A 24,481-nucleotide genomic window follows, 5' to 3' on the forward strand; every position below is an offset into this window, starting at 1 on the left:
AAACAGTCAACATTTTGGATCAGGACCCTTCATCAGGACACATGCTTGTGAAAGTTTCTTGAATTTTATTTTACATGCTAAAACTCTGCATTGAAAACCCATTTATCATTACAATTTTACATTCTTTTATCTCAGATAAAAATGATAGCTTCTCATGACACAAATCAGTAATAGGCCCATTAAGAATAAATTCAAGGGATTCAGGAGTTTCCAAATTTGTTTATGCCATGGACCATTACCATTAAGCAAGGGGTCCACGGGCCCCAGGTTGGGAACTCCTGAAGGGATTGTTAGCTCTTACTTAAACTATCAACATGTATAATTAAATAAAAATACTTGGAAAATGTTCCTTGTACTTCATCATGAATTACTGCATGGTGTTGCAGATGTCGTGTTGGAAATATGAAGGCTGCCAGCTTTGGGCGCACTTGTCCACATTATTTTCAAAATCCAGCACAATTAACACGTGGACTGTGAAACTCAAAGCTTCGTTCCAAAATGTCATCAACATTTTTATTGCATTGAAAATGAGAATCCTGCAAAGTTCCTAAGATCAAGACGGAGATGAAGACAAGTCACATCATCACTTCCACAGGTCTCACGTGAATCTTTGTTCTTCCTTTGGTTCCTGCCGTACTTTAACAATGGCAGTGCTGGGAACGGAGTCAGTTACCTTTTGTCTAAGTTGTGTATCTGTAGGCTGAGGGTTGTGAAGCTCGAAAGGAGATCAGCCACTTCATCAACCTGTGGAGCAACAGGAAGGCAACAGCAAGTTACAAACAAGGTCTTCTGGCAAAACTCCCAAAAGCTGTTTACAGACTTGGATGGATAATTGAGCTTAAGTGCTCAATCTACCATGAGCTTTATTTGCCTGCCTGAACAACAATACACACTCAAAACGCTGGAGGAACTCAGCAGATCAGGTAGCATCTATGGAGAGGGATAAAGAGTCGATGTTTTGGGCCGAGACGTGTCAAGCGTGACTAAAGGGGAAAAAGCCAGGATAAGAAGACGGGAAAGGGTAGGTGGGTGAAGGAGAGGGGTGAAGAGAGAAGCTGGAAGTTGATCGGTGGATGTTTCACGCTGTGACACATTAGGGTCCTGACGAAGGGTCTTGGCCTGAAATGTAGACTGTTGGTTCCTCTCCATAGATGCTGCCTGACATGCTGAGTTCCTCCAGTATTTTGTGTGTGTTACCCTGGTTCTCCAGCATCTGCAGATATTATTTGTCTACCTGCATTGCACTTATCCTGTAATTGCTGCACTCTATTCTTATTGTTTTAACTACGCCAATATATTTGTGCATTGAATAGATTTATCAGTAAGGCACACAACCGAAACCTTCTGACTGTACACGTGACAATAATAAACCAAACCTATAAATGACTTGGATGAGGAAGTGGAAGGGTGGGATAGCGAGTCTGCAAATGACATGAAGGTTGGTGGTGTTGTGGATAGTTAGAAAGTTGCTGTACTTTACAACAGGACATTGACAGTATGCAGAGCTGGGATGTGAAGTGGTTGATGGAAAAGATTAAAAAGTCAGCCCAACATTGTGAATCGAAGCGCCTGTAACTGAGTTACACCATTCTACACTCGGGGGCCATTTTATTAGGTCCACCTGTACACCTGCCCATTAATGCAAATATCTAATCAGCCAATCACGTGGCAGCAACTCAATGCATAAAAGCATGCAGACATGGTCAAGAGGTTCTGTTGTTCAGACCAAACATCAGAACGGGAAAAAAATGTAATCTAAGTGACTTTGACTGTGGAATGACTATTGGTGCCAGATGGGGTGGTCTGATCTCCTGGGATTTTCACGTACAACCGTACAGAGAATGGTGCAAAAAAATCCAGTGAGCAGCATTTCTGTGGGCAAAACCACCTTGCTAATAAGAGGGTTCAGAGGAGAATGGCCACACTGTTTCAAGCTGACAGGAGGGTGATAATGACTCAAAATAACCACACGTTACAACAGTGGTGTGCAGAAGAGCACCTCTGAATGCACAACACGTAGAACCTTGAAGTGGATGGGCTACAGCAGCAGAAGACACTCAGTGGCTACTTTATTAGGTATAAGAGGTAACTAATAAAATAGCCACTGAGTGTATAGTTTTATAAGGCTCATCAACACCACCTAAGACCTGAAGTCACTGCCTCTAACCCTTGCTTTGGTATAGGGATTGAAATGATCAGTTCCGAGATCTTCATTTGGTTCACTGAGCAGAAGTGCTGTCTGCATGGACAAAGTAATTCACTGCTTCAATCAGAACTTAATGCTGAATTAATGCTGAAAAACTTTTTCACCCAGAGAGTGGTGGATATATGGAATGCTCTGCCCCAGAAGGCTGTGGAGGCCAAGTCTCTGGATGCTTTCAAAAAAGAGATGGATAGAGCTCTTAAAGATAGCGGAATCAAAGGTTATGGGGAGAAGGCAGGAACTAGATACTGATTGTGGATGATCAGCCTGATCACAGTGAATGGCGGTGCTGGCTCGAAGGGCCGAATGGCCTACTCCTGTGCCTATTGTCTATTGAATCAGCTGAGACACAGGGGACTGCAGTTGCTACAATCTTCATTTTCATTGTAATATTCAATATGATTGTCAATACCTTCAAATTCTTCATAGTCCCTAACTTGTTGATGTAGTGAAAATGTTTCATTTTCACCCTTGGCCATTTCTGGCATCCCCACACCTGAATGTTTGAAACCACAATGACCAAAACAATTCTGAATTGTCTCACTGCTTATTTCTCACCAACTATGTGACAAAAATCACTGCTTTTCGAACACCAACAACATGCAACTGACGCTATTTAAAAACTTCGCTCTAAGCAAGTGGAGCGTCTAACAGCCACACAAGTCCATGCGATTGATGCTAGTTACAACCTAGTCGTCAAGTCTCCTGTCCCAATTAAGCAGCATAGTGTCCCAAATAAATGAAAGGAGTCCCAGCAATTTTCTGAATACGTTTTTGTTCTTTTAGAGTTGTCTCAAATAAGCAGCTATCCCGATTAACAAATGGCCCAATTAACTGGAATCCACAGTATTTAAAGCAAAGATTTTAGATTCTTGATTAGTAAGGGTGCTAAAGGTTACAGGGAGAAGCAGGAGAATGGGGTTGAAAGGGATAATAAATCAGCTATGATGGAATGCTGTAGCTAACATGAATGGTCTAATTATGCTCCTATGTCTTATGGTCTAAAATGGCCAACACCAGAATATAAATAAAAATCTTGGGAGAATTGCTCAGTCTGATTAGAAGCATTGGGTAGAATTTTCTCCAGAGGAAACAGTGCTGGACGGTGCTACAGTCTTTGAGGAAGTCAACAGACTGAGTGTTTGGGGCTGGCTGGGGTGGGGGGTTGGGGAGAGTATAAACAGCAGCTGATACCAGCAGGAGTGATCAAAGGCTTTCTCTCCCATAACACCAGGAGCCAAGAGGTGGTCACCTAACACCTTCAGCCTCCACTCATTAGCTTTCACTCTCATCCTTAGAATCAGGGCTATTAAAATCAGCAGCCAACACTTCACTCACTAGGGTTTGAGATCTTTCCCCTACTAAACCGACTATCCTTAATTGGAACCCTTTCTCCTATTTGTACCCACCTCTTCCTTGGTGTTGGTCATCTGAAGTTTTGTACAAAGATCATCCAACTGCTCAGTTTCTTGACGGTTACCCAGTCGTTCCAAGTATTCACGCAGCATCTGAATGATCTGAAGAAGGGAAACAGCATAACCTGACACACACTTAAGACTCCTAATGCAGTAAATGCAGTACTTGAGTGACAGTAAACATCCCCAAGACGTTAAACTTCTGTTGTTATTGAAATGATCCCACCTAATGCCAAACACAAGTTGTGCACAGTTTCACACCATCAACATTAGAGTCCATCTGGGAAAATGGATTAGGGAGCAGCCATCATCTTACTGGACAGCAGAGCAGATGACCCGCTTCTATTTTTTAAATAAGTCAGGCAATAATGAAAACGAGTCTGCAAGAAAGAGAGAATGTCAAATTCCTGACCATGATGAGGCTGAGCTCAGAGGGGAGGAGCCACACCTCATTCTGCCTGGGTAGCCTCCAACCTAATGGCATGAACATCAAATTCTCTAACTTCCAGTAATTTCTTCCCCCACCCTTCCCTTTTTTCCTATTGGAAGAAGAAAGAAAAAAAAAACATGTACGGGAAGAATGAGAGTATTTCAGGGTCATGTCATTGACAAGTCCTGGGGTCGAATGGAAGTCAGGAAGTCAAAATCCAACTGCCAAAGCCCTGAATGTGTGAGCCTGCCGAGGAAGTTGGTAGTCTGCAAGTCCGTGAGTCCAGGAGGTGCGGACACAGAACCTCCTAGGATTGGATGACTGTCTATGTGGACGGGAAGGAGGAAAGGGGCTTGCTTTGCTGTTGTTGCCTTGTTGCATTGGTTCTGCTGAACACTGTGGGCATGCTACGTGTGGTGACACACGCGGACTACCCCCGGCACTTCCTTAGGTTCTGTTGGCTGTTAACTCAAGTGACCTATTTCAGTGTTCGAGTGATAAATAAATTAATCAGATTCTGCATTTCAGAGGCACAGGATTAAAGTTAGAGAGACAAAGATATAGAAGGGTATATTAAAAAAAAGCAGACAGAACAAGGTGGGGAGGAGGACAAGAAAGGTAAAGCAGAAGAGAAGACACCAAGGTACAAGGATGATAGAACCAGCTGTGGGAGGGCAATGAGTCCAGGTGAGAAGGGAGAGGTTGGGTTGGATGGACAAGATAAATAGTTGAAGGGTGACCCTGGGTAGATTGCTGAGAGTGGGAAAGCAACACAGGGGGAGGGGAGTGGGTTACTGTTGGATCCAACTGTTTATTGTCACTTCCTTTGCAACTTGACAGTATTTATCTGCTTGTATTTTAAGTAGTCTTTATACACATAACAGTTTAATGTGTCTCAAGTGGTTATACAGACTATAATTCTGGAAAGTTCTGCGTAAAATGAATGTGCTGTTCCCATTGCTTAACTTTTTATTGCGTATCACCAAGTGCTTTCCTTTTAGCTGTCTGGATTCAGAACTGGCCTGCACAAAGACCAGGAGGGTAGTGACTGAAGGGACTGATTTGAACTGCAGATCTGTAATTAGTGGTTCTGCAGGGATCCGTCCTGTGACCCCTGCTGTTTATATAAATGACCCGGATGAAAGATGTAGATGGGTAAACTTGCAGATGATACCGAGATTGGTGGAGTTGGGGATAGTGTGGAAGACTGGCAAAAAATACAGTGCAATATATATCAGGAACGGCAGATGGAGCTTAACCCAGATAAACGTGACATATTGCAATTCGGTAAGCCAAATGCAAGGAGACGGTATTCTGAAGGGCAAGATCCTCCAGAGTGTCACTGAGCAGAGAGATCTTGGGATCCAAGTTCATCACTCCTTCAAAGTGGCTACGGAAGTCGATAAGGTGGTTAAGATCCCTTACGGAATGCTTGCTTTTATTGGTCACGACAATGAGTTCAAAAATCAGGAAGTTATTTTGCAACTTTATAAAACTGGTATGGTATTAGGGGCAAAGAGGCTTTAAAGGTTAGACACGTGATACAAGGAAGATGGAGGGATATGGTAGGAGGGATTAGTGTTTGGGTGTTTTTGATTTGCTTTTTAGCTGGTTCAGCACAACATTGTGGGCCGAATGGCCTGTTCCTGTGCTGTAATCTATGTTCTAAATTCAATCTACAGATTAGAATGGAATTTTCCTTCTCTCTATGGATATAAAATAGACGTTTTATGCTAGGAGCCATATTCTTATTCTGAATTTTAGCTTTCTTTGTCATTGTCTGTTAAAACAACTCTTAATAAAACAATAGTGGAGCAACACATTTTGTGCCTCGTTTTGACTTTGAAAAGAACCTTGGATTTAAACATTCAAACTGAAAAATTCAACATTCATGCCATTGGACTGCAGTCTGTAAAAGCCGAATGAGATACTGTTCTTAAAGAGATTAGCTAGCGATTACTTGAGACAGAAAGATACAGTAAATTGTAATTAGTACAAGGTAAGGGATTTAGATCCAGAGGTTCTGTACAGGATGTAAAGATAACAGGAGCTTGGGAAGAGACCAAGCATTGCAATACGAGATAATAACAGGGATTAGGATTACACTCTGCAGGAGGCTCATTTCGCTGCTCGGTTTCCCATTGCTGACTTCATCTGCATCACCATGGGAGTTAAACTAGTTTCAAAATGAAATCAAGAGTTTTAAGCAGAGAGCCAGGTTAGTTGCTGGAAAAAAGTCTTTCTCTTACCTGCTTCACCTCAGCCCGAAGCGCCTCTAAACTGTGTGAATGTCCATCCTGCAAGATGTTCAGCTTAGACCGAGCAAGGTGGAGCGGCGTCCTTCCTGCTCGGTCGAGGGCATCCACTCGAGCACCTGAGGGCAACAAAGGGGGTTCCCCGTCAGCCTCTTACTGCCAGTCACGAGAGGCCAGGAATTTCCAGCTGGCCCAGTCTGAACTGCTGCTTTGGTGTGAAACTGAATCACCTCTACCTGCTGCAGCACCACTCAAAGCCAGTGAACTGAATGAGAATGAGGAAATTAACCAATTTCCCCCGGGATCAATAAAGTATGACTATGACTATGACATGAAAGGGGAGGTTACTCCATCGTTGGTCACCAATAACTTAAACGGAACCAAATATACAGGGGGAGAGGATCATGTAGTCAAAGGTCTCAAATGCATTTCAGGTGACAAAATTGTTTGTGGTTAAAGAACTTAGTACAGTACAGCACAGAAAGTGTCCGGCTGAAGGGTCTCAGCCTAAAACATCACCTGTGCACTTTTCCACAGGTGCTGAGTTCCTCCAACATTTTGTATGTGCTGCATGGATTTCCAGCATCTGCAGATCTTCGCTTGCTTGTGGCAGCACCGGAACTGTCACCTTTCAGGGAGCTACGGACTTGGCCCCCAAAATCCCTCTGCACATTAACATTTCAGAGTCTTGCCATTAACAGGGTGCTGACCCTTTATATTTGATCTCCCAAAGTGCAACACTTCACATTTGACCAGGTTAAACTCCATCTGCTAACACCAAGGAATTTAAAGTTGCTGATTCTCTCCACCTCTGATCTCTGATGAAGACTAGCTATGGACCTCCAGTTTCCTCCTCCTGAAGTCAATAATCAGCTCCTTGGTCTTGCTGACATTCAATAAGAGGTTGTTGTTAAGGCACCACTCGGCCAGTTTTTCTGTCTCCCTCACCACCTATGATTTGCCCCGTGACAGTGGTTTCATTGGCAAACTTGAATATGGCACTGGAGCTGCGCTTAGCCACACAGTCATAAGTGTAAGGCTAGCAGAGCAGGGGACGAAGCACACTGCCTTGTGGTAGTGCTGAGGGAGATCGTGGAGGAGGTGTTGCTGCCAATCTGAACTGACTGGGGACTGCAAGTGAGGAAATCAAGGATCCAATTGTACAAGGAGGTATTGAGACCAAGGTCTTGGAGCTTATTGATTAGTTTTGAGGGGATGATGGAAATTATTAAACCCAGTTAATACAAGAAAATTTCTCAGCGTTTCAGGCTTCCCCATCCAGCGCTGAGGTAGTGAGACAGTATTGTCCCATGACTGCCCACCACAGGCACCTTAAGGACAACACACAGAATGCTACCCAGTCCTGACAAAGGGTCTCTCTACTGTTTATTCATTTCCATAGATGCTGCCTGACCTGCTGAGTTCCTCCAGCATTTTGTTTCTGTTGCTCAGGATTTCCAGCATCTACAGAATCTTTTGTATTTATCTTAAGGACAACGTGGTCCCAGTTCCTCTGCAGAGATAGTTTTACAGAAGAAACTATTTCATTTCACGTTGGGATTCTAAGAGCAATTAATGATAGGATGCAGCTGATTGAATTTTTCTCCAAATAAGATTCGGAAGTGATTGATGATGTGTTTCACCCATGGAGAATAAAAATAATAATTTTACATTGCAAAGCAAAAACTTGTTTCAAGCCAAACAAGTTAATCTACTATCCCCCAATCCGAGAACTCATATTTCCATTTCAATTGTTCTCACCACAAAGAACAAACAACTTTATTAACCCAGTTTTGACCTTTATCAATCAGAAAATCAAAGCACAGAAGTCATCACACTCGTAGTCTAGGCTAGTCCACTTTGCCCTAGGACTGATAGTAGGCAGATTATATACACTTATACAAGGGTAGATTGCAATTTGTAAGGATGTATGAAAAATAAAACCACATTATTATAAAAAGTCCCTTGTAAATGCAAACTATTAGAAACTATGTATACATTTAAAATTAGTAGCACTTACATACCTCCTCTTAATAGTGTAGTGATCACTGGTACGTGGTTTGTACAGGCAGCTATGAAGAACAGAATCAAATGTTAGATAATATTTTACATCATAAAGGCAACACACAGAAAACAGTGGAGGAACTCAGCAGGTCAGGCAGAATCTATGGAAGGGAAGAAACAGTCAACGTTTCAGGCCAAGGCCCTTCAAGAGTACTGAAAAGGAGTGGGGCAAAAGCCAGAAGAAGAAGATGGAGGGGGGAGGGGAAAGAGTACAAGCTGGCAGGTGATAGGCAAGGGAGAAGATGAGTGGCTGGGGAAGGGGAGGAGGAGTAAAGCTGGGAGGTGATAGCTGGAATTGGTAAAGGGCTGAAGAAGACGGAATCTGATAGGAGAGGACAGTGGACCAGGGAAGGAGCAGGGGATCCAGAGGAAGATGATGGGCAGATGAGAATTGAAAGGGTGAGAGGGCAATCAGATGCTAATCCTCCAACATGTGTTTGGCCTCATCATGGCAGTAAAGGAGGACAAGTAAAAGAAACTTCTTAAGCTACAATAACGATAATTAGCATTGAGTTACCTATCAGAGATAGTTCTATCCACATCCCACTCCATCCTGTGAGATACAATTATACAATTGTATCACACAGGATCAGACCGTATGGCCTAATGCCTTTGAATTAAGTAGGTTCCTCATTTCACAGATGCTGAATGTTTCCAGCATGGGGCAACTGCAATTTTTTTGTTTGCGCTTTTATTGCTTTAGTTAACTCGCCTAGACAATGTATCCAAGACATTTTCAAGGAGTGATACCACAAAAAAAGCAGTGTCCGTCATTAAGGAGCCCCATCACCCAAGTCAACCCCTGTTCTCATTGTTACCATAAGGTAGGAGGTACAGAAGCCTGATGGCACACACTCAACAATTCAGGAACAGCATTTTCCCCTCCACCATCCGATTTCTGAATGGGCATTTTAAACATTTACTTATTGCGATACAGTGTGGAATAGGCTTTTTTGGCCCTGTAAGCCACGCCGCCCAGCAATCCCCAAATTTTTTAACCCTAACCTAGTAACAGGACAACTTATAATGATCAATTAACCTACCAGCCATAAGATATAGGAACAGAAGTGGGCCATTTGACCCATCGAGTCTGCTTCGCCATTCAATCATGGCTGATCCAATCCTCCCAGTCATCCCCACTCTATCTTCTCCTCATACCCTTTGATGCCCTGGCTAATCAAGAATCTATCTATCTCTGCCTTAAGTACACCCAATGACTCGGCCTCCACAGCCGCTCACGGCAACAAATTCCACAGATTTACCACCCTCTGACTAAAGTAACCTCTCCGCATCTCAGTTCTAAATGAATGTCCTCCAATCCTGAAGTCATTCCCTCTTGCCCTAGACTCCACTACCATGGGAAATAACTTTGCCATATCTAATCTGTTCAGGCCTTTTAACATTCGGAATGTTTCTATGAGATCCCCCCTCATTCTCCTGAACTCCAGGGAACACAGCCCAAGAGCTGCCAGACGTTCCTCATATGGTAACCCTCTCATTCCTGTATACCAGTATGCCTTTGGACTGTGGGAGGAAACTGGAGCACCCGGAGGAAACCCACACAGTCACGGGGAGAGCATACAAGCTCCTTACAGACAGTGGTGGGAATTGAATCTGGGTCGCTGGTGCTATAAAGCGTCATGCTGACCATTACACTACCATGCCACCCAATGAACCCTTGAATACTACCTCACTACTTTATTTATATTGTAACACTATTTATTTAACAATTTAATATATCTTTACATTGTAATTCAGTTTTTTTCCTCTTATCATGTATTGCATTGTACTGCTGCCTCAAAGACAACAAATTTCACGACATATGCCAGTGATATTCAACCTGATTCTGTTGGGTTTGTGGCTCAAAACCAAACTATATTGTTTTACCCATGAGAAAGCTGAATGTGCCGCTGACAGAACTGGCTGGCACCCGTCTGTTTTTTTGCTGCTCTGGGTAGGCGTTGCTCGGGATAAAAAAGTTCTTTTGTAAAATTTGATCTTTTGTGCAGGTTATAAGATATCCTTGGGGTCAATGTCATTTATAGACAATAGACAATAGGTGCAGGAGTAGGCCATTCGGCCCTTTGAGCCAGCACCACCATTCACTGTGATCATGGCTGATCATCCACAATCAGTACCCAGTTCCTTTCAAGTACATTTGCAAACATTAGTGTAATGGTTAGCACAATGCTTTACAGTGTCAGAGGCTTGGGTTCAATCCCCTCTGCTGCCTGTAAGGAGGTTGTATGTTCTCGCTGTGACAGTGTGTGTTTCCTCCTATGTTCTGTCCAGAGATGTACTGGTTGATAGGTTAATTAGTTATTGTAAATTGTTTTCTGATTAGGCTAAGGTTAAATCGGGGGTTGTTGGGCAGTGTGGTTCGAAGGGTCGGAAGGGACTATTCTGCACTATATCTCAATAAATAAGTAAAACAACAAAGAAAATCAATGTAAAAATAGTAAAACATGGCTTTAAATCCAGAAATAATTTTCAATATTCAAATCCTTGTTCTGCAGTTTTAGTTCCCTGACGACCTGAGTTCATTAGCAACTAGCAGCAGGATTTCTCATTTCTCTCATACCGAGATGTAACGGTGTGTTTCCCAATCCATCCTTCTGGTTGGGGTCTGCTCCGTGATCCAATAACAACTGTACTAAAGCACAAAGAGGAAACAAAGTTAGAGAACAGCTGATGTACTGTGTTTGATCCAGAAAGAATCAGCAAAGTCAGGAGGAGGGATTGATTTATGTGGTATTATGTGGTGTGACTTTTCTGCTACTTGTCAAAGCACTTTCAATTCACTGGGATGTCACAGGACCGTAGGGCTTAAGTTATAAGGAGAGGCTGCATGGGCTGAAATCTTTCTTCCTGGAGTGTACCAGACTGAGGGGTGACCTTATCCAGGTATATAAATTCATGAGGGGGTATAAATGGTTGCAGTATTTTCCCCCAGAGGAAGGGAGTCTAAAGCTTGAGGGTAAAGGTTTAAGGTAAAGGTATGGGTTTAGGGTGAACGGTTTAAAGGGAACATGAGGAGGAACATCTTCACTCAGCGGATGGTGAGAGTGTGGAACAAGCTGATGGGGAAGTGGTGGATACAGGTTTAACTTCAACATTTAAGAGGTACGTGGATGGCAGGGGAATTGTCTGGGCGCAGGTTGATGGGAAAATCGTTATGGAATCAGCAATGAAGAATCCTTCGACATCTGAGTGTGACGGTTTTCCTGAGTCTCCACCCAGAACTCACATGACTGACAGTGGTGAAAACTGAGAGGAAGCTACTGATACAATGAAGGAAGCCCTGAACACCACCAGAGATGGAGGACATTCATTGCTGCCCTCAACACCAGCAGTGTAACAGACAGTAGGTAAGTAAGTAAGAAAACAGAAGTTATCCAGTAGTTTTTCCTGACAATTGTGCCTTTATGTTTTACATATTAATAGTAATGGCAGCCACAGAGTGGCAAAAGAACTTTGATTACCCTTTATAGTCATAAAGTTATACAGAACAGAAAATGAACCCTTCAGCCCATCTCATCCATTCTATAGCTTCTGCCCATTGACACCAAACCCATTTTCCACACACGATACAGAAATCTTTCTCTGCCTTGCCTACTCACGGGCCTGTCTAAATATTTCTTAAGTGCAGTGACTGATTATAAAGATTAACTTTATTTGTCACATGTGCGTCAAAATATACAGTGAAAGGCATCGTTTGCGTCAAATCAAATCAGCAAGCGTTGTGCAGGGGCAGCCCAAGTGTCGCCACACTTCCAGCACCAACACAGCAGCCCACGACTCACCGACTCACTAACCCTAACTGTACATCTTTGGAATGCAGGAGGAAACCCGAGCACCTGGAGGAAACCCATGCTGTCGCGGGGAGAATGTACAGACTCCTTACAGACAGTGGTAGAAATCAAACCGGTAATGTAAAGCACTGCGCAAACCACCACACTACCACGCCACCAGAATTGTATCCGATTCCACCATTTCCTCTGTCAAGATATCAGCCAATCTCCAGGTAAAATCAAAATTTCCTTCCAATCTTCTTTAAAACTCCTTCCTGTTACTTTAAATCTATATCCTCTTCATCATGATATCCTACCTTTCACAATCTTTACATCTCAATCCAGTTACACCCCCCGCAGCCGCCCATACCTACCCGACTTCTCCCCACAACTAAAACCCCCCAATCTATGTAGCATCCTGGTGAATATTCTTGAATTTTCTTCAGTGCAATTACATCCCTCCTACTGCATGCTGAACAGAACTGAATACAATACTCCATAAGATACAGGAGCAGAACTAGGCCATTCAGCCCATCAAGTCTGCTCCACATTCCATTATGGCTGATTTATTATTCCTCTTGTGACGAAAAACCAAATTATCAGAAGATTGATGCTAATGAGGGAGATAAGTGAGACAATGGAGCAGCATTCAAAAATGTTAATGAGAGAGGAGAAAGAGATAACGGAAAGAGACACCAGTCCGAGTATTGACAGACCGATTGCTTTGAACCTAAACTGTTTGAAGTTTGATGGACAGGCGATACCCCAGCAGGGGGATAAAAAGAACAGGTTCGCTAAAGCAAGACAGACACCACGAGATCACGAGACCCTGGAAGTGCGGTGTGCCCCCACAAGTTGGTGGGAGTTTGGAGGTCTGGTCGCGGAACCGACCATAGACACACAGGGTGAAAAGGTACGATCGGCGGGAATCTGGTGTGTGTGTCCGCCCTTGCCTGGGTGCCGGGTTCACCGCGGAAGGACGATGGTATCCGGAACGGAGGGGTCACAGTCGGTGACCTCAGAAGACATTAAAAGGGCTCGCCCGAAAGCTAACTGCAAGGAACATCAAAGGTCTGTTTGTACCAGATTTGCATATTCCCTCCCTCTCTCTCTCTCCAACAGCACAACAGCGATTGCTGCGAACTGTACTCAGCTGAACTGAACTCTGAGTCACTTGAGACTGATCATTTTACCCCTAGACTGCGATAGAGCTTGATTGATTCCTATTACCCTAGTTCTGTGTACATGTGTGTTTTATCCTTGCTAACCTGTTGCATTTTTATCCTTGCGATTAGAGTACTATGTTACTTATTTCTTTAATAAAACTTTCTTCGTTCCAGTAATCCAGACTCCAACTAAGTGGTCCATTTCTGCTGGTTTGGCAACCCAGTTACGGGGTACGTAACACTCTCAACCCCAAAGTTTGCTTCAGCTACACTCACCAATTGAGCTATTTCCATTACAAGAGGCAAAATGAAGGGCAGTCCTGCCTTTGTCATCAGCTACACATGGATCAGCGCCACCTTCGAGTAACTGGCTCACTAAACAGAACAGAAAAGGTAATGATTAAAAAATAATTCAAGAGATAAGCATTCAGCAGTCATTTCTGACTCAATTTTCACCATCTCAATCAATTCAGGTTAAAACAGGTCACTGAGCACTCGAATCAAGTATTATTTTGTGTAGAGAAAACAGGGAGTCAGTGTTGAAGCAGAGACAAGGCAGAGTCGCGGCCTCCATGAGAGTGAGGAAAGTACCGATGCCTGATTGATTTAAACGCCGGGCCAAACTGGAAAGTTCAGGTACCGGTCGAATCGTGGCGGAAGGATCAGGTCCCAGAGTGGTTTGAGAGCACGGAACAACCGGAAGTTTGGACGGTTTAAGCACCGAGCCAGATTGAAAAGGTGCAGGTGTTGGGACCAGAGGAGAGGTGAGGACCGGTTCTGCTCGCTGCCCCGCACTGAACTGAAGCTGTGGCCTGTTCTAACTGCAGTGGTGCCTGGCCTTGTCTCTTTCAAAACTTCAATTCTGAAGCTACAGTGTATGCTTACTTCTATTGTCTGCACAATTTGTTTATTCTCTCTTTGAGCATTGACTGACAGTCATCTTTTTTTAAAAGGGGTTCTTTTGAGGTTTGTTTTGTGACTGCCTGTAAGGAGACGAATCTCAAAGTTGTATAATGTATACATACTTCGATAATAAATGTACTTTGAATTTTGAGCTTTGGTTTTGTAAGTAAAACAAAGAAGGAATTTCAGAGAGAAGTTCAACGGATAAAGAAAGGAGCAGAGGCTACAAGTGGGAGGAGAAAACTACAGAAATTCAGATACCAGAAGTCAGCAAGGAGCTGGTTTCTTGATGACTATAGTCATTTCAGTCACGGCATCACAACTTAGAGGCAATTTACTGTACAAAAGCTGGCCAGGTGTGTAGTGACAACTGCACCGGACTTCGAGGGTAGTGGTCCCGGGTTCAAATCTGGCCACCTCCTTGCACGTTTTCCATCTGTGCTGGGTTGAATGTCGAGCCTCATAAAAGTCAGACAAACGCGAAAGAAAAGGCAAGGTTGCTGCCCGATGCGCCTCAAGGCGTGGAAAAGAACAACTGTACAAATGCAAAGGTAATTCAAACGTACCAGTCTCAACCTCGTTTGCATTTGCGGCTTCTCGTAATCGTTTCTGTGCTGCAAAATAAACAGAGTCATTTGTAAAACTCACAGATCAAGATGAATAGATCAAATAGGCAACAGTTCACATCAGTATTAGAATACTCAAATAATCAGATTGCTCCCGTTTAATTTTTTGTTAATGACATTTAAAATTCGATCTAGTTGTTTTAAATGCAATGAGCGCTTACATCTATCTGCTTTTGGTAAACTTATTAAACATTTCAGTCACTTCCACTGGAGTGGATACTTTCATTCACCACTACCCCCGACTGATTCTATGACCTATACAGCTCTTTACAACTCATGCTCTCGGTAATATTTCTATATGCATAGTTTGTTTGCTTTTGCAGATCAATACTTTTTCAGGCTTTGTCTGTTTATGTACCATTTTTCCATAAGATTCTATTGTATTTCCTTTTTCCTGAAAAAGCCTGCAACAGAATGAATCTCAAGGAAACATGTACTTTATAATAAATTTATTTTGAACCATACACTGCAGGTTGACAACACAAGTCTGTGTGTGAAATTCATCTTTAAAACCATTGATTTTGACTTTTGCTTTCTGGACATACACTATCCAAAGTCACAAATATTCATAGATCGGAGAAAGGAATTGCTTTTTTGAGGTGAATCTAAGTGTCTCAAAGAAATTACCATCATTTCATCTATATTATAAAACTACTGTCAGTATGAGAAGTCAAGGACAACGACGAGATTTATAGCACAGCACATTCTAATAGTTATGGCAGACATCGTAAGTGAATGTTCTACCTGTTCGGGAAATAACCGGCCTGCACTAACTAATAAATCATATCATTAGAAAAACACTTTTGGTAAAATAGTAGCTAACCTACTGACATTTGCTGTATGACACTACGTGAATATAGAGATCACACAAGTGCAATTGCAAAGCGAAGAAAGCACGATACCGCCTCTACTTCCTTAAGTGTTTGTGGAGATTCGCCATGACATCTAAAACTTTGGCAAACTTCGATAGATGTGTAGTGGAGAGCATATTGACTGGCTGCATCACAGCCTGGTATGGAAACACCAATGCCTTTGAACGGAAAACCCTACAAAAGGTAGGATTCACCCCAGTATATCATGGGTAAAGCCATCCTGACCATTGAGCACATCTACATGAAACATTGTTGTAGGTAAGCAGCATCCATCGTCAGAAATCCCCACCACCCAGGCCATGGTCTCTCCTTGCTGTTCCAATCAGATAGAAGGTACAAAACCATCTGGAATCATACAACCATGTACTACCCCTCAACCGTCAGGCTCTTGATCAAAGGGGATAACTACACTCACTTGCCCATCCATTGAGATGTTCCCACAACCAATCATCTCACCTTACGAACTCGTTATCTTTTCTCATGTTCTCATTATTTATTCATATTTGTATTTGCAGAGTTTGTTGTCTTCTGCACTCTGGTTGATCTGTCATTGATCCTGTTATAGTTACTATTCTGTAGGTTTGTTAAGTATGCCTGCAGGAAATTGAAGCTCAGGATTGTATGAAGTGCATACATGTACTCTGATAATAACATTTACTTTAAACTTTAACATTGGGTATCACTAGCGACAAACCAAAACCGGCCAGTTGAATTTCAGTGATGTATCTGCGCAATGATCACATTACCACCTGAGACGTCACTGTGTTGGTCTAAACTACACTTCTGGAAGTACTTGATAAGTCAAGGATCAACTTTATTGGCCTTATACATTTACAGTACTGTGCAAAATTGAACTTAATAACTCATCCCCTTCTACCTTAGGCCACGAACTTATCAATCACCCCGATGAGTTATTAACTTCAAACTTCCTGCATAATCAATCAAAGAGTTGACCTGCATGTGCATGTAACGAGAGCTGTATAACTCATCTCCTTCTACCTTAGGCCACGAATTTATCAATCGCCCGTCTCTTTTGCACAGTACTGGACATTTACATATATAGTGGATTCCGGTTAATTGGGGCCATTAGCTAATCAGGGCAGGCACAAATTTGGGACAACCATTAAAGAACAAAACCTAATGAAAAAATAGACAAGTGTCTCTTCATTCGGGACCCTGTGCCACTTAATTGGGACCGGAGACTGTTGTCAAACAGTTTCTAACTATCATCAGTTACGTGCATTTGTAGGGCTGTTAAGACACACCATGCTTAGAGCAAACAGTCGCATGTGTTTGTGTTCAAAAAGCAGTGATTTTTGTCACTGATAGTCGGCGAGAAATAAGCAGTAAGACAATTCAGAAGTCTTTTGCTCTCTGCGGTTTCAAGCAATCAGGCTTGGAGTTGCTAGAAACGACCGGGAGTGAAAATGAAACGACTTCACTACTTCAATAAGTTAGAATTTGAAGGTATCAACAATCATCTTGAATGTTACAATAGCAGTGAAGATATGAAGGCAGTCCATTATCTGTAATAGGTATCTGCGCTGATTTTGGTCATTTACATGATCAATGAAAAGAACATGACATTGGATGAATTCCTCTGCTGATAATTATTAAGAACTAATGCAGTTTTACAGTACTCTAGTGTTTTAACTTGTTCTGTATTTCATTTAAATACATAATTTGTTACTCAGTTAAAAAGTGGTTTGTCTTTTTTTTGTTCCTTTTTAACTACCTCTATGAAACTTCTGTTAATTGGGGCATCCACTTTATTAGGCCAAAATATACTGATCCCAGTGTGTCCCAATTAACTGGAATCCACTGCATTAGGTACATGCAACAAATAACAAGTGTTTTGTGATTGACAACACTTTTGCTTTAACACTGTGAAATACTTTCTTTTAAGACGCTTCTAGTATTGTCAGCCAGGAAGGCTGATATAAAAACAGAAAATACTGGAAATGATCTGCAGCTCAGGCTGAAGAGAGGAACAAGGATAATGTTTCAGGTCGACAGTGAATCATTATGCCTTCTGACAAGTCTTTTTCCTTGTGGCATCCCCATTCACAAGTTTAACCAGAGCTCAGCTGCCCTTGTCAAGAAATGCAGAACAAAAGTCCCATGTATTTATTTATTTATTTATTTATTTTTACAGTCAATCTTGCAATTTCTTTTTTTTAAATGGCTGGCACAGTACAGCACAGGCAATCACTTCCCGCCGCTGTCTGTAAAGAGACCGTTCTCCCCATGTCCCCATGGGTTTCCTCTGGATGCTCTGTTTCCTCTCAGAAGAGGGCGCCAGCGAACAACACTACCAAAGGTGATGTCTTCAAGATGGGTCACCAAGCAATTCCTTTCATTACTTTTTGATTCACATATGGTTCTGCTACTGTTAGAGCCTGTTATCTACATTCTGACAGTGTGATTTCGGGCCGATCCGGCGCTTTGCAGTCTCCGAGGGAGTGACCAAACTGTGCAGCATGAAGATCAGAAAGCCTGCAGATGTGGCACGGGCCCATGATCAACTCCACCTCTCATCAATCTCGCTGATTAAAGCACCGTGGAAGATTAAAATCATCAAGGTAAGTGCGGAAGGCGAACGAGTGTTCAGCGCCGAATACTAGCCTCTCACTTGCTGCTGCCAGAGGTGTCTGCGTTTGGCAGTCTCTCTCTCTCTCTCTCTCTCCTCCCGAGGGAAGCTCCCTGCATTTAAATGATATCTCTCTCTCTCTCGATGCTGTCAGCAGATGGGGCAGGAGCAAGGTTTAATCAACAAGGACTGTAGATTAGGACTCTATGCAGTTTTTATGATGTGTTCTATTTCTAGTTCTGGTTCCTTTCTTTTCGTTGCTACTTTTGGACAATTTTTTGAATCGGAGCAGCCTGCAGATAATGAACACGAGCTGAACTGAACTGAAATGTGCTCTTCTGTGTTTTATATTGTTTTCTCCAATCATTTCAGCGTTGTATGCTGCATACATACTTTGATAATAAATGTACTTTGAACATTCCAGAAACGTACAGGTTAGAGTTAGTAAAATAGTGGACATGCTATGTCAGCACTGGAAGCATGGCGACACTTCCAGGCTGCCCCAACATAATCGTCCAACTGTATTGGTTGTTGCTGCATGATGACACATTTCTGTGCAGGGTACTTAAGGAGGTGGCTTTAGAAATCGTGGACGTATTGGTAATCATTTTCCAATGTTCTACAGATTCGGGATCAGTTCCTGTGGATTGGAGGGTGGCTAATGTTGTCCCTCTCTTCAAGGGAGGAAGAGAGGAAACAGGGAATTATAGACCGGTTAGCCTGACGTCGGTGGTGGGAAAGATGCTGGAGTCAATAATAAAAGATGAAATTGCGACACAACTAGATAGCAGTAACAGGATCGGTCCGAGTCAGCATGGATTTACGAAGGGGAAATCGTGCTTGACTAATCTTCTGGAATATTTTGAGGATGTAACGATGAAAATGGACAAGGGAGAACCAGTGGATGTAGTGCACCTGGACTTTCAGGAAGCCTTTGATAAAGTCCCACGTAGGAGATTAGTGGGCAAAATTAGGGCATATGGTATTGGGGGCAGAGTACTGACATGGATTGAAAATTGGCTGGCTGACAGAAAACAAAGAGTAGCGATTAACGGGTCCCTTTCGGAATGGCAGGCGGTGACCAGTGGGGTACCGCAGGGTTCAGTGTTGGGACCGCAGCTGTTTACAATATATATTAATGATTTAGATGAGGGAACTAAAAGTAACATTAGCAAATTTGCCGATGACACAAAGCTGGGTGGCAGTGTGAAATGTGAGGAGGATGTTATGAGAATGCAGGGTGACTTGGACAGGCTGGGTGAGTGGGCAGGTGCATGGCAGATGCAGTTTAATGTGGATAAATGTGAGGTTATCCACTTTGGTGGTAAGATCGGGAAGGTAGATTATTATCTAAATGGAGTCAAGTTAGGAAAAGGGGAAGCACAACGAGATCTAGGTGTTCTTGTACATCAGTCACTGAAAGCAAGCATGCAAGTACAGCAGGCAGTGAAGAAAGCTAATGGCATGCTGGCCTTCATAACAAGGGCAATTGAGTATAAGAGCAAAGAGGTCCTTCTGCAGCTGTACAGGGCCCTGGTGAGACCACACCTGGAGTACTGTGTGCAGTTTTGGTCTCCAAATTTGAGGAAGGACATTCTTGCTATTGAGGGAGTGCAGCGTAGGTTCACAAGGTTAATTCCCGGGATGGCGGGACTGTCATATGTCGAAAGATTGGAGCGACTGGGTTTGTATACTCTGGAATTTAGAAGGCTGAGAGGGGATCTTATTGAAACATATAAGATTATTAAGGGATTGGACACGCTGGAGGCAGGAAGCATGTTCACGCTGATGGGTGAGTCCAGAACCAGAGGCTACAGTTTAAGAATAAGGGGTAGGCCATTTAGAACGGAGTTGAGGAAAAACTTATTCACCCAGAGAGTGGTGGATATATGGAATGCTCTGCCCCAGAAGGCTGTGGAGGCCAAGTCTCTGGATGCTTTCAAGAAAGAGATGGATAGAGCTCTTAAAGATAGCGGAATCAAAGGTTACAGGGATAAGGCAGGAACTGGATACTGATTGTGGATGATCAGCCTGATCACAGGGAATGGCGGTGCTGGCTCGAAGGGCCAAATGGCCTACTCCTGCACCTAATGTCTATTGTGCATCTTTCAAAGTTCATGTGACAATTTTTTTTAAAAAAGATAATCTTTAAAACACAAGACTTTTTTTGCACATCCTATCAGCTCATAAGATTAAATATTCAATCCAAAAGCCATCAGCATCTCAGTACAGGGCCTCCCTGGGTTACAAACGCCTGATTTTATGAGCATCCCATACATACGAGCGAGCGTTTGGGGGTCCAGCAGGTTGAATTTGGTAGATTTGCTGGCTGCTGTGGAATTTCAGGCTACTTCTGCCAGGTAGGAAATGGGGCATTTCCACATACGTTCTCTCCCCACCATCTCCAAGCCGCGACCATCGATCCAAGCAGAACTGCGAGCACTGAGTAGAGTCACTGAGGCAGTGACGCCGGTTGGCAGCGCTCTTCCCTTGCCTGCTTGCTCTCCTGTCACAGCTGTTCTACCACACATTATCTTTATGTTCATTTCCAACGTAAAAAGCCCACAGTGCACAGAAGCCCCATTTGCTGTTGTGTGGAGTATTTTTTTTTGCCGGGGATAGGCTATTTAGGTCCATAATGAGATTTCTTGACTGGGAATGCAGTGGAGGTTCTATTGATCCGTTCATTCACAACAATTCCTGGATGCGAAAGGATGTGGGGAATTTTCCTGCAGGAATCAGACCCACTAACCACCTCCCTCAATTTGGATTTGCTGCCACTGGGCACAGATACAAAAAGATTCTGCAAATGCTGGAAATCTTGAGCAACACACACCAAGTGCTGGAGGAACTCAAATCAGGCAGCATCTATAAACAGCAGATATTTCAGACCCAAAACATCGACTGTCTATTCCCCGCCACGGATTCAGATTCACTTAATTATCACGTATACATCGAAACGTACTGTGAAACGCAACATTTTCATTAACAACCAGTACAACGTAAAGACACCTCTGAACATCCAACCCTACGTCCCCGTTGTGAGAGATGGAATGGGTAAGGCTGGCCAACCAGGCTCTGGTGAAGCTGTACAGTGAATACAACAGATTACAAAAATATTGATGAACTCCATCGACTTTGTGAGAAGAGGCTTATCATTGGCTGAGCACACGATGCAGCACAGGGAAAGTCGCCAGGATCCTGCACAGCCGACAATACCTGGTTCACAACCAAGGATGATGGAGATGGAAGGTGTTCGATGGCCTACACTCCACTGGGAGCCAAGGGCCCAAGGAGAAGACGACAAGCTAAGGATGCGCTGGGGGCAGCCCGTGTCACTCCACATTCCGGCACCAACAAAGCATGCCAACCACATTCAGCGGAACAACACACAACAGGATGACAGTACAATGATCCTAGCTCTGCCCCCTCCCCCATGGTTCTGCCTCCTTCTACTACGCATTGTGTTTTCCCCTTTTCCTTCTTCACCTTTCCTGCCTATCCCCTCCCTGCTTCCCCTCCCCCACCCCTTTATCTTTCCCCTTACTGGTTTTTCCACCCAGAACCTTCCAGCCTTCTCCTTCCCACCCTCCCCCCACCTTCTTTATAGGGCCTCTGCCCCTTCCCTCTTCAGCCCTGTCGAAGGGTTCCGGCCCAAAACGTTGACTGTTCGTTTCCACAGATGCTGCCCGACCTGCTGAGTTCCTCCAGCGTGTTGTGAGTGTTGCTTTGACCCCAGCATCTGCGGAGTATCTTGTGTTAACGACAACAGGATGACTGTACGATGATCCGAGCTGGACGCAAGAACATCAAAATGCTCGGTGACCGTGAGCAGCTTTCAGGAGTTGATCCAGTGGGAGACTTTGGTGGCAAGATCAGACCTTGCAATTTCCCTGGCGTGGTGTCTCATTGGAGGAGGTTCAATATAATGATATAATCAATATAATAGATGCTGCCTGGCCTGCTGAGTTCCTCCAGCATTGACTGTCTGTGAGTGTGTGTGTGTGTGTATGTATGAGAGTGTGTGTGCGTATGTGTGAGTGTATGTGTGTAAGTGTAGTGAGTGTATGCATGTGTGTGAGTGTATGTGAGTGTGAGTGTATGGGGGTGTGTGTGTGTGTGTGTGTGTGTGTAAGAGAGAGTGTATGGGGGTGTGAGTGTGTGTAAGAGTGAGTGTATGGGTGTGTGTGTGAGTGTGTGTAAGAGTGAGTGTATGGGTGTGTGTGTGAGTGTATGGGTGGGTGTGTGTGTGAGTGTATGGGTGTGTGTGTGAGTGTGTGTAAGAGTGAGTGTATGGGTGTGTGTGTGAGTGTATGGGTGTGTGTGTGTAAGAGTGAGTGTATGGGTGTGTGTGTGTGTGAGTGTATGGGTGTGTGTGTGTGTGTGAGTGTATGGGTGTGTGTGTGTGTGTGAGTGTATGGGTGTGTGTGTGACTTTGTGTATGGGTAAGTGTGTGTGTGTGTGTGTGTGAGTGTGTATAAGAGTGAGTGTATGGGTGTGTGTGTGTGTGAGTGTATGGGTGTGTGTGTGTGTGAGTGTATGGGTGTGTGTGTGTGTGTGAGTGTATGGGTGTGTGTGTGTGTGTGTGTGTAAGAGTGAGTGTATGGGTGTGTGTGTGAGTGTATGGTTGGGTGTGTGTGTGTGTGTGTGTAAGAGTGAGTGTATGGGTGTGTGTGTGTGTAAGAGTGAGTGTATGGGTGTGTGTGTGACTTTGTGTATGGGTAAGTGTGAATGTAAGAGTGTGAGTTCTGGTGAGCGGGGGAGGGGCACAGTGACAACTCAACAAGCGGAGGCACCGCGCGTCCCCGCTCCATTCCTCGCCCCCGAGCCCCGGCCTCCCTCCCTCACGAGAGCGCGCGCTGCAGTCGGCGCCCGCACTGACCGTGAGCCTCCTTGCCGAGGGGGCTGCTCCGGCGGTGCGCCTTGAACTGCCGCCTAAGGCGGCTGACGCCCATCTTGCCGCCCAGTTGCTCCTGCTGCTGATGGTGATCCTCCTGCCGCTGCCACATCAAGTGCAGGCGGGCCTGCGCCTGGGCGCTGTGCTGCAGCAGGGCGGCGGCCGCCATCTGCAGCCTCTGCTCCGACACCGCGCACTCGGCCTCCGAGCTCGGCTGCTCCGACATGATCGCGTCGGCCGCCGCCGCCGCCGCTTCTCCCGGCGCAGAGGGCGCCGTCAAGATGACTGACCTAATGGCTGGCCAATCACAATCGACCCTCGGGTCGGCTTTGTCATTTCTATCCAATTGCGGCGTGGGTTGCTGTTCGGTGGGCGGGAACGAACCTGGTCCTGCGACGGATTAGAAGTTCAGACACAGTGCCTGATGACAGATATAATTTGCTGTTGATTCAGATTTTGTACGAGGAAAATATTTTTCTGGTTCCCATTACTGTCAGTTAGATTGGAAGTCCATTAAATTAGGCACATTACAGCCTCAACAATTTCAGATAACCAGCTTTTCAGTTTCTATCTCCACAGATGCTGCTTGACTTGCTGGGTATACCTAACATTCTCTTTATTTGCGTTTACAGCAGTTGCTATGTTCTACAGCTCAAAGATCCTTCTTGTCATTTGCATTATTTTACATAATTTATGTGTTTCCAAGCAACTGAACTGAGCACTCTCAGCATGACTCATTCCAAGGTCAATAAGTTTATTTGGTCTCAGCTCAATAACGAACAGCCCCTCTGCTCTCTGCCCTACCTATGTCTCTAACTTAAAACTTCCCTTGATTTCCAGCAACGTGGATTCCGGCTAATTGCGCCATCAGTTAATCAGGACAGCTGCTTATCTGGGACAACTCTGAAAGAACAAAAACTAATCAAGAAAAGAGCCAGATTTCCCTTCATTTATTTGGGATACTATGCTGTTTAATTGGGGCTGGAGACTTGCTGAACAAGTCCTAACTAGTGTTAGTTGCGTGCACTTGTGTAGTTGTTAGATGCTACAACTTCCTTAGAGTTTTTAAATACTAGCACACACAAAATGCTAGAGGAACTCAGCAGGCCAGGCAGAATCTATAAAGGACAGATGAAGGGTCTCAGACCAGAAATGTCAACTATTATCTTTTCTATAGATGCTGCCTGGCAAGCATTTTTTGTGTGTTGCTTGGATTTCCAGCATCTGCAGATTTTCTCATTTTGGTTTTTCAATAGCATCAGTTATGCA

General features: G+C 43.9%; 1 protein-coding gene across 1 annotated transcript; it reads right to left on the bottom strand.

The window, feature by feature from the left end:
* LOC140204774 (ankyrin repeat domain-containing protein 54-like) lies at positions 1-23,555 on the bottom strand. The gene is made up of 8 exons (XM_072271556.1): positions 23,198-23,555; positions 14,794-14,841; positions 13,601-13,699; positions 10,949-11,020; positions 8,328-8,375; positions 6,298-6,422; positions 3,613-3,720; positions 1-744 (listed from the first exon to the last, which is right to left on the bottom strand). Exons 1-8 carry the CDS (start codon positions 23,436-23,438, stop codon positions 670-672), a joined length of 816 nt encoding a protein of 271 aa, XP_072127657.1. The 5' UTR covers positions 23,439-23,555; the 3' UTR covers positions 1-669.
* Between the last annotated feature and the right edge of the window lie 926 nt (positions 23,556-24,481).

The sequence above is a fragment of the Mobula birostris genome, chromosome 11 (assembly GCF_030028105.1).
Source record: "Mobula birostris isolate sMobBir1 chromosome 11, sMobBir1.hap1, whole genome shotgun sequence".
NCBI lineage: Eukaryota > Metazoa > Chordata > Chondrichthyes > Myliobatiformes > Myliobatidae > Mobula > Mobula birostris.